This window comes from Macrotis lagotis, chromosome 1, assembly GCF_037893015.1.
Source record: "Macrotis lagotis isolate mMagLag1 chromosome 1, bilby.v1.9.chrom.fasta, whole genome shotgun sequence".
Classification (NCBI taxonomy): Eukaryota; Metazoa; Chordata; class Mammalia; order Peramelemorphia; family Peramelidae; genus Macrotis; species Macrotis lagotis.
The window spans coordinates 670,669,030-670,686,434 of NC_133658.1; the positions used below are offsets into that span (position 1 = coordinate 670,669,030).

The 17,405-nt window shown below is 31.4% G+C and overlaps 1 protein-coding gene across 2 annotated transcripts in view; it reads right to left on the minus strand.

The window, feature by feature from the left end:
* Positions 1 to 17,405, minus strand: part of ITGAV (integrin subunit alpha V) — a 149,421-nt gene that overhangs the window by 39,807 nt on the left and 92,209 nt on the right. For both annotated transcript variants that reach the window (XM_074215544.1, XM_074215543.1), the window contains 6 exons: positions 14,015 to 14,060; positions 9,477 to 9,602; positions 5,650 to 5,694; positions 3,099 to 3,142; positions 2,955 to 3,011; positions 171 to 223 (listed from right to left, as the gene is read on the minus strand). In XM_074215544.1, the coding sequence (XP_074071645.1) occupies positions 171 to 223; positions 2,955 to 3,011; positions 3,099 to 3,142; positions 5,650 to 5,694; positions 9,477 to 9,602; positions 14,015 to 14,060 (371 nt within the window). The remainder of the gene's footprint in view (positions 1 to 170; positions 224 to 2,954; positions 3,012 to 3,098; positions 3,143 to 5,649; positions 5,695 to 9,476; positions 9,603 to 14,014; positions 14,061 to 17,405) is intronic.

The following is a 17,405-nucleotide window of genomic DNA, read 5'->3' on the forward strand; positions in this document are numbered from 1 at the left end:
TTTAAACATTTTTAATGTGAAATATTTTACAGAAATGTATGAGAGAAAAGTATATACAAAAACATAAAAGGATAAAAAATTACTCTAAATTAGTTTATTTAGACAATAAAGTTGTTCATAAACAGTGAAAAAAACTGTTTCAGGAAATGTATTGTAAAAGAAAAACTTACTCATCCCCATTAATGTCAGTGGCAGCTACAGAAAATCCAAAGTATGCAGCCATCTGGGAAATGAGATGAAAATATGTTAAAATTCCATATAACTGGCTTAAAGATGCTATTTTTGTCCTTTATTTTTCAAATAGAAAATAGGTCTTCATGTCTTCAAATCTTCAAAATATTTTTGTTCCCCATTTTTATTCTCCTTTAAAAATCAACAATTTGATAATAAAATACTTATTTGCTTTTCTAAAATTTGTGATAGTAAGAGCTAATACTAAATAAACTTCATTCAAATGACTTTGAATTCTGTCATTTATCACAAAGTTCTACTATCAAGAACTGCCCTTTAACTACATCTAAGGTATATTTCCTTTCTCTCTTGAATCCTTTCCCATTATTCATCTACACACATACATTTCTTTTTAGTTGGATTCTGGAAGCTGACATTTCTCATACAGAAAATAAATTCATATGAAAAAGTGGCAATTGATATTGATTGAAAACTTAAAAAGTGAATAAAAAGGGTTTTTAAATTGGTATTTTAAATAAATTGGAGAAAGGTGGAAACTTCATTCCTTATTATCAGTCATTTTGCTAATTTATTTTATAGACTATATTCCACAAACATAACTAGACTCAATCTTTTATCCAGTGACATATACCCCGAATTCACAAAAGGGATTTATTAATTCCAAATGACATTTAGATGATTATAAAGTTAATATCAACAGTGTGTAATAGAATGGTATTCTCACTAATCAAAAATGTTTATCTAATCTAAAAATTATCATTAAAATGAAAATTAATAATTTAATAATAATTGATGACTTTTTCCTCGATATTCTCTGTAGGATTTTGTGATGCTATTCTAAGATCTCCTTTTCCTGCCTGTCTCAACTCTCCTTCACAGTAGTACAATTTGCTCGATCTTTGTCATTGTCATACCCGCTAACTGTAGCTATTAGCCAAGACTCTGTCCTGGGTCCTTTCCTCTCTTATCCAAATACACCTCTTTTGGTGAGATGATCAACTTACATGAGTTCAATTATCATCTCTATGCAAATGATTCTTATATCTATATAAAGCATTAGTCCCCTAAATTCTGGTTTTAAATGGGTGGAGGGAAGTGAATAAATAATTATTATTGGTGAAGATGATAGCTTACATTTATATAGTGCTTGTTATGGCACCATATAAGGCATCATGCTAAGCACTTTGACAAATATTATTTCATTTGATTCTCACAGCTATAATGGGAGGTAGGTGCTATTATTTCCTTCTTTGTGCAGATCAGAAAACAGAGGCAAATAAAGGGTGAGACTTAACCAAAATGTCTGATTTCAGGTCCAGGAGTTTATATACTATGCCACATAGTTGCCTGTACTGGACAGGTTAGGTATTTCATAGCATCACAAATTCAACATGCCTAAAACATAGCTATCTTCCCTAAACTCCCTTTCCTGAATTTCCCTATTACTGTCAAGAGCATCAATCTACCAGTAACCTAGGCTCACAACTTCTATCATCTCATAAGCCCAACAAATCTAAACAGATGTCAACTCTTGTAATTTCTACCTACAGAATATTAGATATGCAAATTCTCTTTAATCACACAGGTACTCCTCTAGTCTCAGCTATAATATTACAATAACCTTTAAATTAGTCTCCCTGAATCAATTTTCTTTTCCTGTCAATCTTAAATAAGTTGTAAATGATTTTCCTACAGCTTAAATTTTCCTGCCATACTCAATAAACTTAAGTGATTCTTTAACTTCTTTCAAGATCAAATACAAAATCTCATTCTACCTTTCCAGTCTTCTTTCTTTACTCTCCTCCATATATTCCATAATCTTGTCATACTGACCCATTTGCTCTACTCTGCATGTAATATTCAATTTTTCATCTCCAGTCTCCTATCTCTGCACTGGATGTCCCCTAGTGATGAAATTATCTGCCTCCTCACTTCTATTTCTTAGGAACCCTAGTTTCCATCAAAATTCAGCTCAGAGACCTATCTTCTAGAAATCCCAGTCTAAGGTTTCCTTCTATCTACTGTGTATGAATCTTTTATTTATCTATTAAGTTATAAGCTGTCTCCTTCATTAGAATTTAAGCTCCTTGAGGTCAAGGAACATTCTTGCTTTATATTCTCAATTTTTAAACAGTGTTGGACATATAATAAGCAATTAGTACTTGAATCTTTGGTAAATATTAAAGCATATACTCTTAAAGTATTTGAATAGCTATTGATTAAACTTTTGTTTTATTTTTTTGCCATTCTTTTCTTTAAAAAAATTTTTAATTTCCTAATTCTGTAATATGTACAATACAGATTATTTCAAAAAGTCTTATATGGGAGGGGGAAATTTGATACTTCAAATTTTCTTTTGATTCCAAGAAAAAGTTAAGTTTTGAACAACAGGGAGAATAGAATTTATATGTATTACCTAATGAGCAAATATGTACCTACCTTGCTATTCTAGATATTATAGCAAATTGTATTAAAAAGTTATTTATCAAAGTTCAAAATTTTTGCTATATAACAAATGAAGAAAAAAAATTTGTCAACCACAGTCACAAAACAATCTTCTTAAACTAAGTATTCTGATATTAAAAAATAAAAGGTCTTAATTGCCAAATTCAGAAACATATGTTTAAGAAGTCATACTATGTTCTTTTATGTATGTATGTATATATGTATGACTATGATAATATATACAGTATGGACATGTGTGCACATATTTATATTTTAAGTTAATATATTAAATAAAAAGTAATTTTAAGAGAGCTTACCTGTTCTCCAGTAAAATTATATAAAGAAGACATATTTTTCCCATCATAAATATAAACCTGTTTAGGATAAATGAAATTTCATGAAATTACAGTAAAATATGAGATGATCTAATTTCTATAAAGGGAAGAGTTTAATTTTCCTACCATTCCCAAAGTTCTTGCAGCTCTTGGGACTCCAGAAACAAAGTCTGAAAAAAACACAATGACTTTAATTACTAAAATAAGTAAAACTAAGTTTATGCTTAGTAGGAATCTGGTTTGTAGGAAATATTTTATTTTGTTGTATTTGGTTTTTTTGTGTAACAGAAACAGAAAGCTTAAATTGATATGTTGATTTCTTGTTGTGGTTAAGGATTCATGTGCAAAGAAATACCAAGAATTAGTAAATGCCAAGACCAAATCTTTCTAAAACTCTTGAAAATAACCAGTGCAGGGGCAGCTAGGTGGTGCAGTGGATAGAGCACTGGCCCTGGTGTCAGAAGGTCCTAAGTTCAAATCTGACCTCAGACACTTAATAATTCCCTAGCTGTGTGTTCTTGGGCAAGTCACTTAACCCCATTGTTTGCAAAAACCTAAAAAGAGAGAGAGAGAGAGAGAGAGAGAGAGAGAGAAACAGTGCATACTTTGGAGACAATATTCCTGTCCTCATTGGGTCTAACTGAAGAGAAAAAGAAAATAAAACATATATGAATAACATAAAAATATGTATTTTGGGTATAAAATAATGAAGAAAAAATTAAATAGAGAAATGATAAAGAATTAGTAATTCAAGGCATTACAGAATAATTGTAAAGAAACACCAATGGGGCTTAAGAGACAAAATTTATAAGAAAGAAAGCATATTATAAATGAAGGAATTTATATACATAAAGGTGTTATGTGTGTGTCTGTGTGAATTCATAAATCATTCAGTACTATTAAGAAAGCCTACAAAAGAATAATATAAAGAAAAATAGTCAGTACAATGGCTAATATTATGGAAAGACGAAAAAGTATTTAGTTGATGCTGAGTGTAGGGCTGCAGAGAGCAATGGAACCTTGGTAAATGAATATAGTAGCTGCCATACAGAAAGTGTTACCAGTTATTTAAGGAGGAGGAGACTAGAAATTTTCATTATGCTATCAAATATTTCATCTTTTAAACAGTGCATATAGTATACAGAATGAAAGTACAATCCAACTATATCACAGGGGCTCATTGTCTGGATTTTCCCAAGGGAAAAAACTCTCTGAACCAGAAGTAAGTACATATTGGTTCCTGAACTCTATATCAGTCAGGGGAGAACATGTCTACCTGTCTTTTCCATAAATGTTTGATATCATGTAATATGGAAGAGTGATATTCCAATTTGGCAAAGAATTTCTGTTCTGGTGAAGTCTTAATCTATAATAAGATCTTTTCCAATCAGTTTTAGTCTATATTTGATATAGTGCTTGTTTGGAAATGGTAGCCACCACTCAAACAGCATGTTTTGAAAGTCCAACCATAATAATAAGCTTGAGAGAGAGAGAGAGAGAGAGAGAGAGAGAGAGAGAGAGAGAGAGATTTTTCTTTCTGCTGATGATATGAGATTATTAATAGAGTTTGAAATGTTAAGCAAAGTGGTTATACATAAGCTACTGGAGAATGGGTGCCACTGTAAATTCTTAAGAATGGTGGTAACAGAGCAAGTGGTGTCATTAATTTGACATTATTTGAGCCAGATGAGAATTATAGTTTTGAAAGAAATAGACCCAAAAAACATCACTTGTACGAAAATATTCATAGCAGCCCTGTTTGTGGTGGCAAAGAATTGGAAATTAAGTAAATGGCTTAGCAAACTATGGTATATGTATGTCATGTAACACTATTGTTCTATTAGAAACCAGGAGGGATGGGAATTCAGGGAAGCCTGGAGAGATTTGCATGAACTGATACTGAGTGAGATGAACAGAACCAGAAAAACACTGTACACCCTAACAGCAACATGGGGATGATGATAAACTTTGATGGACTCGCTCATTCCATTGGTGCAACAATAAGTTACAATTTGGGGCTCTCTGCAATGGACAATACCATCTGTATCCAGAGAAACAACTGTGAAGTTTGAACAAAGACCAAGGACTATTACCTTAAATTTAGGGAAAAAAAACAATATTTTATTGTCTCATCTTGCTATCTCTTAAACTTTATGTTTCTTCCTTAAGGATATGATTTCTTGGGGTGGCTAGGTGGCGCAGTGGATAGAGCACCGGTCTTGGAGTCAGGAGTACCTGGGTTCAAATCCAGCCTCAGACACTTAATGCCTTGGGCAAGTCACTTAACCCCATTGCCTTGTGGAAAAAAAATATATAAAAAAAAGGATATGATTTCTCTCTCATCACACTCAATTTGCATCAATGTATAACATGGAAACAATGTAAAGCCTGAAAAATTGCCTTCTGTGGGGGGTGGGGGAGGGAAGTAAGATTAGGGAAAAATTGTAACACTCAAAATAAATAAAATCTTTAACAAAAAAAAAAAAAGAAAAATAGACACAGAAAAAATTAACCGGGACTACATTTTTAAAATATGCTAAAATCTACATCCTTACATCATCTTATTCCATAATCAAGCTGTTTCTAAACCTATTTCCAACATGCAGCCTTTAGCCAACATGTATTCTGAATGCTTAAAGATATAAACTCTGTTTGTAGTTTTAAAGAAAAAACATACCTTCTATGCCATCATCATTGAAGTCCCCAACAGCAACAGAGTAGCCTAAATAGAAAACCAAAAGAAACAAACAAGATTTTCTGAGTCTTTGATACAACCTTTAAAAATGCTGTTAATTCCACTAATGGTTTAATATTATTATGATCAGAATAGCAAAATGAACATATTTGATATAGATATAGATATAGATATAGATATAGATATAGATATAGATATAGATATAGATATAGATATAGATATAGATATAGATATAGATGTATGTATAGGAATTACAATTTTGAATAAAAGCAACTTCATTAACTACCTCAATAGAATGCACCTGTTAAAACAATGTATTGATGGCCTAACTTAAATTCATTTATATAGCTTAAGTTGCAAACAAGACCAAATTTGTAGTTACTGGTCCTGAAAGAGGAAAGGAAATCACTGAGCTAATAAACCAGATTTTCCCTGTCCAGTAAACTATTGGCTTAATCTTTTCATGTTCATATATAACTTTTTTAAGGAGTGTAAGTTTTAGGATAATCTGAGTCTATGTATATGTTGCAACTCAAAATAAAAAAATTCTCTAATTTTTAAGGGGAAAATATCTTAAACAAAGGAAAGAACAGACAAATACTAACTTTGCATAAAATGAAGATACCTTATTGCTTTATTGGTATAAAGATGCAATTTGTTGAAAAGTACCAAGAATTATAAAGGCAATGAAGTATAATATATTTTATGTTTTTAAGATTCATATTTGATGCCATTTCTAAGCACTCCAAGATATCATACAGAAAAACAAAAGAAAATTTAGTCCTCTTCTTATTGCATAGTACCTGGCACATAGTAGACAATAATTGTTTATTGATTGGTTATTGTTTGGTTAATATTTTAATTAATAATTAGCAATTGTAAGGCTCTAAAAGATATGCAAAATGCTTTACAAATATCTCATTTAATCCAACAACCTGGGAAATAGGTGCTATTATTCTCCAATTTTACAGAAGAAATGGAGGCAAACAAAAGTTAAATGACTTTAATAAGGATCACATGGCCTCTAAGCATTGGAAGCCAAATTTGAACACGAGTCTTTCTGACTATGGGCCCAATGCTCCATCCACTGTACTACTAAGCTCTCTCTGCTACAATTAAGAGTTTGTCTTTAATAACGAGCTTTAGTTACGTAAAAAGAATAAATATCCTACAGCTAATGAATACACACACACACACACACACACACACACACACACACACACACACACAATACAGGTCTCTTTAAGACAGTGGCAAATAATAAATTTTTATTTCATTTCATAAGTTTTATATTTATTTCATGACTATTGCTGTAGTATTTCATAAATATAATTTATATTTCAGTTTTTGTGATATAATTTCTACATTGCTATTACATCAAAATTAATTTGTGAATGAAATAGGAAAATTAATTTTAAGTTAAAATAATCTGAAAGTCTGAGACAAAGATAATTTCTACAGTATTCAATACATTGTTTAAAAGAAATTTGGTAAAAAATAACAGCTCATATTTATGTTGTGCTTTTCAAAATTCTTTTTCTAATAGCTCTGTCAAGCAGATAGAAAAAATATTATTGATTCTTTTTACACAGATAGCAAAACTGAGTCTCAGAGAAATTAATTGAATTGTCCAGGGTCACATAGCTCAGAATCAAATCTAGGACATCTAATGCTGGACTAAATGCTCTTTGCAGCACACTATGCTCTTCAGTACTCAAAATTAACTTTGATAAATACATTCATGTTAATAATAGTTTATATTTATGTAGTACCCTAAAATCATAAAGTAATTATAGAAAGAAGAGTAATGTCATTACCCTCTACTCTAATATTTATTGCCTACTGTCTACCTTTTATTAAATCACTTGATTCTCCATGATCCTTAGTTTTCTTAACCATAAAATGAGAGCAGCTAAATTAGATGATCACCAACATTCATTCCAAATGAATGATACTGTGATTTCCATTTTATAAAATGAGAAAGCTAGAATTCAGATAACTTAAGTGAATAAAAGAAGAGGGCAGAAATCTTATTGTATATAGGGCTTTGTAATTGAAGCCAGGTAAGATGCTGGTTAAGTAACTTTTTCTTTCTATGCCTCAGTTTCCTCATCTATAAAGTAATGGAGGTTGAACTTCATGACATAGTTTCTCTTAAGTCTACATTTGTGATCTTTTTTTTAGGCTTTTTTTTGCAAGGCAAATGTGGTTAAGTGGCTTGCCCAAGGCCACACAGCTAGGTAATTATTAAGTGTCTGAGACCGGATTTGAACCCAGGTACTCCTGACTCCAGGGCCGGTGCTTTATCCACTGTGCCACCTAGCTGCCCCTATATTTGTGATCTTAAAACTTGCCTGTGACCAAAGAGTTAGTGTCATGATTAGAATTTAAACTCAATTATGTCCACACTCCAAATTTAGGGCTTTTTTCCGTTTTCCCATGCTATTTCTCAGTTGAATAGCAAAAAAATTGAACATTTTTATACAGCATTAATAAATAACCTAGAAAAGAATGAGGTATTTTTTCTTCAAATTAGGATTCTATTTGATAAACAAATAATTGGTGAATAAATATAAGATAAAGAACCAAGTAAATGTTTTATAAAAATAAAGCAAATGTTCAGAAGGAAAGCAGTAAGTTGGAAAATTTATAGTCTCTCAGATAAAGTTCACATATCTAAAACAAAGAACTTTGCCAGATTCATAAGAATAGGAGTCATTCTTCAATTGACAAATGTCAAAGGATATAAATAGTCAATTTTCCAGTGAAGAAATAAAAACAATAAATATCCATTATAAAAAATACTCTAGGGGGTGGCTAGGTGGCGTAGTGGATAAAGCACCGGCCCTGGAGTCAAGAGTACCTGGGTTCAAATCCGGTCTCAGACACTTAATAATTACCTAGCTGTGTGGCCTTGGGCAAGCCACTTAACCCCATTTGCCTTACAAAAAAAAAACCTAAAAAAAATACTCTAAATCATTATTGTAAAGAAATGCAAACTAAGACAAACTTGAGATATCATTTTATACATCTCAGATTGCTAAAACGATTGAAAGGGGAAATTACAACACTGAAGATGATAGGGAAAAGTTGGGACATTAATACACTGGAATTGTGGAATTGTGAACTGATCCAATCATTTTATCCATATCTAGATATGTCTAGATCTAGGTCTAGATCACTTTCCAAAATTGATTAGAGAAAAAAGGAAAAAGAACTATATATTCTAATATGTTTAATAGCAGTGGCAAAGAATTGTATTGCAGGGATGACTATCAATTGAGTAATGGCTAAACAAGTTGTGATATAGGATTCTGATGAAATATTACTGTGCTATAAGAAATGAGCTCAATTATCTCAGGAAAAACATGTAAAGATTTGCATGATATAATGAACAGTGAAATGAGCAATAGCAAGAGAATATTGTATATTGGAAGTAATATCAGTATTGTTTTTAAAATGATTTTGAGTAAATAAGTTACTTATGCAAAATATACAGAGAAAGAACTGATATACAGATATATGGACTAATATTACATGTGAGTGTGTGTGTGTGTGTGTGTTTATTTATTTATTTATAATATGGTGGTCTAAAGTGAGGGGAGGAAAGAAAAAAAGAAATAGAAAAAAGAAATTTACATGAGAACTTTGATGTATATTTGAAAGGAATAGCAAGTTTTACATAGTAGATTTGTAATTTCATATCTGATATATTTTATCATACTATATTATAGAAATACTTCTTTTATTCCACAAATTAAAAACAAAATAATTTTTAAAAAATAGAATTACATATTTAGAACACTTACCTAAATAGCTGTCATCAAAAACAGCCTGAGCTGTCCGAGTTGCTAACTGATTATTATATTTGATGCTATATACACGGGAGTCATATTTAGACATAATTTCTGCCACTTGGTCAGAAATGAGCTGACCTGGAAAATAAAAAAAAGAGAATATTATGACTTTCCAATAAAATGTTTTGCTTCTGAATCCCCCCCAAAAAATGGAAGGAGAAGGGTAATCTGTTTGTTTGTAATACTACTTAGAATCCCTAAGCAAGATTATTGCTTTTCAGTAGCTATTCAGCTATTCAACTCCTCAGTTACACACATAAAAAACAAACCAGAAGAAGTCTGAGGACGAGTTTAATTATATCTCTTTACTCATTCACAATTATTTCTTATGCTACCTATTTACCAATGCCCAAGCAATTCCATGAAGATAAATTGCTCATTTAAAGAAGTAAATGAACTTGTTTAATCAACTTCAGAACGATACTGGCATTTAAGGAAAGGAATCTGGAATTCTTTAGGCTATTCCTCTATAAATTACATTAAGACATTTAAAAAACTAAAACTGGGATTTTGATGTTGCTGCTGTTGAGTGGAAGTTAAGTTTCCATAATGCCAATCAATTCTAAGTTCTCTCACTAATTGATTTTATTTTGGGCAGTATGGGTTAGTGAAGTGAAAACATTAATTTTCTTGTCTGTGCAGTTCTGGTTCAAAGTCACTCCATGGGATACCCAAGTCAAGTCCATTATTATAGACAAATGAGACCAGACCAAAAAAAAAAACCCATAAGTACTTGATTCCCCAGAGCCAGGACCTAGAAACACTTGTAGTTTTTCCATTTGTTTAATGTTGAAGGCTCTACAATTCAGAAAGATTAAATTTTTTTGTTTGTCTACAAAACAATGAGATGAAACATTATCTTTATCACCATTTTCATTTCATCATTTCATCATCCCATCTTCCATAGGAAGCCTAACCCAATCTCTCTAAATTCTAGTGACTTTCATCTGTCAATGAATTCCTTTTTAATATATATATATATATATATATATATATATATATATATATATATATATATGTATACACACATACACCTTGTTTCTACCTTATTTCTACTTATTTGTCTACCTGTTGCCCCTCGATTAGAAAGTGAGCTCCTTGTTGGCAAGATCTCTCTTTTTTTAATCCAGAGTATTTATCACTGTAACTAGCACATGGTACACACTTAAATTTTACCAACTAATTTTCATAGAAGAATCCAAATTTTACTTGCCTTGTAAATTTTACTTTTGTTTAAAATTAATGTTGCTTATTTTTTGAGGCACCAATAACTTTCATTTTGCTAAAAAATTTATTCACAAAGTGAGTCATTGCAATTATTATTAAATCCTAGCATCCAAGTTATTCACACTGCTGTTGCTAACAATAATAAAAGACTTCACTGAACATTACATCAACAGTTGTTTAGAGTGCTTAGTATAGTTCAGATTCATAGCGGACAGAAATGCATCTACAGATCTCACTCAAATACTCATATTTTATTTTATTTACAAAGATTCAAACAGAATAACTCAGTTAAATCAATTTATTAAACCTATCACCATCTTGTTACAACCAAAAAAAGGGTTAATAAACAGCTCTAATGGGTAAGCTCAAAATCTATCTTCCTGACAGTGTTTTGGCTCATAGGCATATCCATGTGATGTTTCCTCCTCTCCCACAGCATGCCAGTCTGTTCATGTAGGTAGCCAGTGATTGGGGGTTGGGAATGTAAGGGAAGGAATTATTTTTTTTTAATTCCATGTGGAAAGCTCAGATTTAACACATTACACTACTCTGTTTTAAGATTGTCAAGCTTGGTTTTATTTTTCAGCAAATTGTTTCATTTTCCCTTTAGGTGAAATAGAAAGAATTTTTAAAAATTCAAGTCAAAATCTGCTGGGGATGATGATGCTCTCTACTAACATCCTCTGATTCTCTGCTTAGCACTTTAGTGTCTTTTCAGTCTGGCTATCTTCCTTCCCCCCCATATTTATTCCATATTTTTCCTATTCACCTTCAATTAATCAATTCTTTATTCTCCCTTACCTAGAGAATGTCTAAAATTATGGTTGTCACTAGGACAAATCTAATAAGGCTAGCAAAAAGGGAATTTAGGGGTGAGGTGTGGTATAAATTTTTATTTGTGAAGAAGAGACCTAAATTTATTAATTAAATTAAATTAGCAGTTTGGGGAATTATCCCAGAAGCATTACAAGTGGCTTCTAATTGCAACTCACTTCTCAATACAAATGTGAGGATATTATTTGGAAATCTCAAAGTAATTCTCATAAAAAAAATTCAAATCCATTCAGCAGCTGAATAAAAGTCATTGCCTCTAAATACTGAAAGAACAGCTTGTGAAGAAAGCAAGGAAAATGGAACAGAATACACCCATGTATGTTTGGATGCACATATGTATGCATAAACATATATGCATATGTATATATAAAATATACATATTCCTTCCTTATAAATTTCTTATCTTAAAAAATGTTCATATTAATTGATGTTTTTAGTAGGGTATTCTAGAATCAGCTCTAAACTTTCAGTATGAACATTTACATTCTTAATGTCAACAAATGTTACAAATCAGGGCTTGATTTATCCCTTTGTTTATTGACTAGGCTTAAGAAATTTAATGGATAAAATGGTAATAATGGAGATTAAATTTAAGAACCTGACTTGTATTTTCTGGAGAGTACATTGGTAATTTACCTGTATACTGGTTAAATTACACCACAAACAAGAATACTCAGGGGTAACAATCTAAGAAATTATTCCAGATAATCTAAATCTGATTTTCTTAGATATATAAATTAGCAATATATGCCTTTCACTTAAAGGTCATCTCTGTTTAGCTTTAGCAGTCTAATCCAAAACTTTTTCAACAATTGTAAGCTATATCTTTCATTAAAAATGTAAGCTATTTAAAGAGAAAGGATGTAACTAACACTTTATGGCTAGATGAAGTCACTATTACACAAAACCAGAATGCTGCCAACAGTTCCTGGGTATCTGTAAAAGAAATGTTTGCACTCTTTCTAGTGTATAATTTATCTCCATAGTTCATTCTTTCCCAAAGTCTAATATAAAGAAAGCCATTGATAACTAAAAAAAAAAAACCCAAAATCCAGAGTCTGGATAATTGCTCATGATGATAGTTTCTGACTCTACTAAATACTGACAAAACTAGGAAATTAATACTCTCATTAACTATACAGAATCCTGATATTCATAAGAATAAGACAAAGAAGCACAAAGAAGTTAACTGCTTAAAAATTCCATGGAAAATGAAGTTGGAAAATAAATTGCCTATTCATTTTATTTTCTCTAACCATTCATTTTATATGTATTCTATTTCCACTTTTTTCAAAACCAATGGTAAAAGCTCTGGATTGATTAAATAGTATTTTTAAAAGGAAACCACACAAGCCCATTTAATTAAGGTTTGGCTAAAAAGAGTGTGATGATTAATATATTAGGGCAACTCTGTAAGAAACAATGAATAGAAAGAATTGCAAAAAGGTGTGGGAAAACTCATGTGAACCAATACAAAGTAAAATAAGCAACACTGGCAAAATAATGACTATAACATAATGTAAATGAAAAGAACAACAGCAGAAAAGGAAACTGAATACTGTGTAATTAAAGTGACCTAGGTTTGACCATGAAGAAGAGACCTAAAAAAAATACCACCCTCCCTTCTTCCCTTCTATTTCTTTGCAAGGGTGGGTGGACTATGGGTATAAAACACTATACATATATATATATATACACATATATATCTTGCCAGATTCAGTCGATGTGTTGGTTTAGTTTTATTGAACTGCTCTCCTTCACTTCCCCTCCCCATTTTATTTTTCTTGTTCTTTGTTACAGGAAATAGCTCATTGAATAGGGTAGAAGGAGGAGTGTAATATTTATATATAAAGGCATATATAATATATGAATGAATACATAATATCTATATATAAAAATGAAAGATGTCAATAATAAAGAGATTGTCTAGGGTAGCCCAAGAAAACATACCTCTCTTCTTGTTTATATTTTCTCTTTCCCAAAGAACACCACATTTAATTTGAGTGATTAATAAATAAAATTTTCATTTAAAAGTTATTTAATCTATTTAAAATATTTTAAACCCAATATTCAAAATCACAAATTTAATACAAATTTAAGTGCATAGTAATATATTAAACTTCACAAAAAAGTAAGTTATTTGGCTTAAATGGCTTTTCAGATGCTAAATTATAATCTCTGGGCAACTCTATAACAGTATCATATTTATTCACTTAGGTATAACTAACATGTTAATCAACATATATCATAAACTCTCCCAAATTACATGTATTCCCTTTTCCATCTTTCAAAAACCAGTAAAGAAGCACTGTTGTCACAAAAACAATATTGCTCAATTCTTCTCAAAGTTAATTTAGAAGCTCATATTTTAGAGTCAAAATAAACCAGCAAAAGTTAATAGCAAATATTGAATAATTTGTTTAACCTACCTTGCCAATAAAAACTGCCAGGACCTCCCAGAAGCACTCTGTCTGCCTGAGAGAAAATGATGCAGAAAAAAAAAATTCTTTTAAAGATGGCATAAATTTTAAATGAAAATAATTAAGAAATATTGAAAAAACTTAAAGTAACTTTAAAATTAAAAAACTTTCTACTCTCAGGTTGGCTAATTATCATTTTTACTAAAATAAAGTTTTTAATTTAAATTTCATTTTATTTTTCCAATTCCATGCAATGGTAGTTTCCCAACATTCATCCATTTGCAAATTTATGAGTTCTATATTTTCCTACCACTCTTCCTTCCCTAACCCTTCCCCATAGTGGGGAAGTTTAGTAAAAGCTATACACATACATTTGCGTTTTGCATATTAGATTTGTTGTGAAAGAGGAATTAGAACTAAGGGGAAATTTTAAAAAATGAGGAAGGAAGGAAAAACACAAAAGAAATTTTTAAAAGTGAAGGTGGCATGCATGCAGATTCTGTATTTTTTTCCCTCTGAATGTGGATGGCATTGTCCATAGCAGGTCTCTCAGGGTTGTCCTTGATCTCCTAACTGCTGAAAGGAATTTCATTCATCATAGTTGATCATCTCACAGTGTTGTTAAAGTGTACAATGTTCTCTTGGTTCTGTTCACTTCATTCAGTATCAGTTCATAAAATTCATTCCATGCTTCTCTAAAGTCCAACCACTCATGACTTCTTATAGAACAATAGCACTCTATAACATACATATTCCATAACTGTTTCAGCCATTCCACAATTGATGGGCATCCTCTTAATTTCCAATTCTTTGCTACTTCAAAAAGAACTGCTATAAATACTTTTGAATATGTGAGACTTTTCTCATTTTTTATGATTTCTTTGGGATATATAGAACAAGTTTAGTATTGCTGGATCAGTATTGCTCATCAGTTTTATTGCTCTGTGAGAAGAGTTCCAGATTGCTCTCCAGAATGGTTGGATCAGTTCATAACCCCACCAACAGAGCATCACTGTCCCAATTTTCCCACATCCTCTCCAGCATTGATCATTTTCCTTTTCTGTCATGTTAGCCAATCTGACAGGTGTGAGGTGGTACTTCATAGTTGTTTAAATTTGCATTTCTCTAATCAATAATCATTTGGAGCAGTTCTAAAATCTATTTTAAAAACAAAAATTAAAGTAAAAATATGTTCTTTTAACCCAACATTATCTGCCTATTATTTTTTCCACTTCATCAAAGATGGCATATCAGCATATTTGTCTATATAAATATTGATCCTTTTACCTTGATTCTACTACAAATCAAACAGGGAGGTTTTCAATTATTATACTTTGATTATCAAAGTTTGTGACTATATAGACAAATTTCTCATCCCGATTACAATCACAAGAACTTCATGCTCCACTGGAGTAAATTCTTTTTGGCATCTGTGGCATCAATCTGATAGACATAGAGGAGAAGCTAAAGGGCAAATTTTTCAGAGCTTATTGTAGACAACTTGCCCAATCCTACTTTGCTGCTATTACTAATTGCAGAAAATTATTTTAATGTATTAGACACATATTATTTTACTGTTTCAGTCTAAGATTTTTTTATAAAAATATTAATACCTTGTTGAAGAGAAATCCATCCCTAAAGTCTAAAAGTGCCTCTTCTTCCAATAGAGTGGTATGGCCTTGTGAATCTGGCAATATTAGCTAATCTAAATAAAATGATCTGTAATTAAAAATTTGTAATACTTGGCTAGAGAAGCTATTTTAAAAGAATAAACTGAATCAGAGTTATGGTACTATGGAGTAAGAATATTTCTAGTTTTAGTGCTATAATCATGAATAAAAAAACAAGCTAATATCTTAAAAGTTAATTGTTTTACTAATGTAAAATTATTCATTTTGTATGAACACCTTAACAGTTGAATCATGAATATTGCATCAGTATATCAAAGGAATAGGGAATTAATTATTTAATTAATTTAAGCAAACTGTATAAAAATTTCTCTTCCTAAATAAAATGTAAGTAAAAGTATAAGAACAAGATAGTAACAATTTACTGCATTATTAAAAAATGATCATAAGATTGTGGCATCTCTGTTTTTCATTTATTTGACTCATTATAGCCTCTCTTTTCCTAGAGTCTACTCATATACTACTTGTTCTACTTTTAATCAATTTTCTCCTAAATTATCTTGAGCATAAATTACTTCTCTGTAATTTATCTTCTAAAAAAACTTGAAAATTTGATAAAGAGAAAATATATAAATAAAAAACATTTGAGAAAAGGCTCTTCTTATTTTTTCATCTGGTTCTATAGAGATGTTTTGGTGAGGAATTTCCTCTACCAATATTAATCAGCAATTATTCTGTAATTTGTAGTCTTAGAAAATTGCCTTTCACACAGACATATTGTCTTGTGTCTTGTCTCAGAGGCAAGATTTTTAACCAGATCTAACTGAATCAAAGTCAAGTCTCTATCCACTATATAAAACATTACAAAACAAACCCCCAAAAAGGAACAAAAGGGAATTTATTAGCTGTGTGATCTTGGGCAAGATAAAAGTCAATACAACTGGTAATGGCCTGGAGTGCAGAAGATGACCATGGCACCTCTGGCATATCTCCAAACTATACGCATCCCATAGTGCCTGTTTCAGTCACCTTTATGGTCCTGGCACAAATTGTTCACATCTGCCCGTTCTGCCAGGGAACATCTTCACATGCTTGGGATAGATATCCCCCTAACAATTGGTGAGTCTGCCAAGACAGTTTACCAGAGTGTGGCTGCTGCACATGCTTTTTGGAGCCATAAGTAAGAGCTGTGCAAATCAGGTGGACATCAAAGATGAAAGAGCAGTTCTGATAAGGGCTTGATAAGCCCTCATACCAGAGATACTGGTCTGCCCTGAACACCCCATAATACCCCATGAGAAGCACTGGGAACATAAATAACAATTTGGCAAGTAATTGGATATATGAGTTGGGGGGAAACTGTTATGGATGATTCTGAGGTTTATGAATATTGAACATTGAAAGAATAGTGGGGATCTCAACAGATATAAGTAAATTAGAAAAAGAGAAAGGGGGATGTGTGTGTGTGTGTGTGTGTGTGTGTGTGTGTGTGTGTGTGTAGAAGGCAAAATTCTGTTTTGGATATGTTGAGTCTGATATATCTCTTGGATATCCCAACCTGAATTGTCCAATAGGCAATTGTTGATATATGACTTGAGCTCCAGTAATACATAAACCTATAGTTACCCGTAAGGTTATTGAGGGTATGTAAAGATAGAAAACTATGGCATAAGACAGAGCATTGGGGTACATTCACAATTAGGAAGCATTATATGGATGATGAAACAGCAAAGGAAATTGAGTAGTCATTGCATTATTTCTGCAGATCCCTT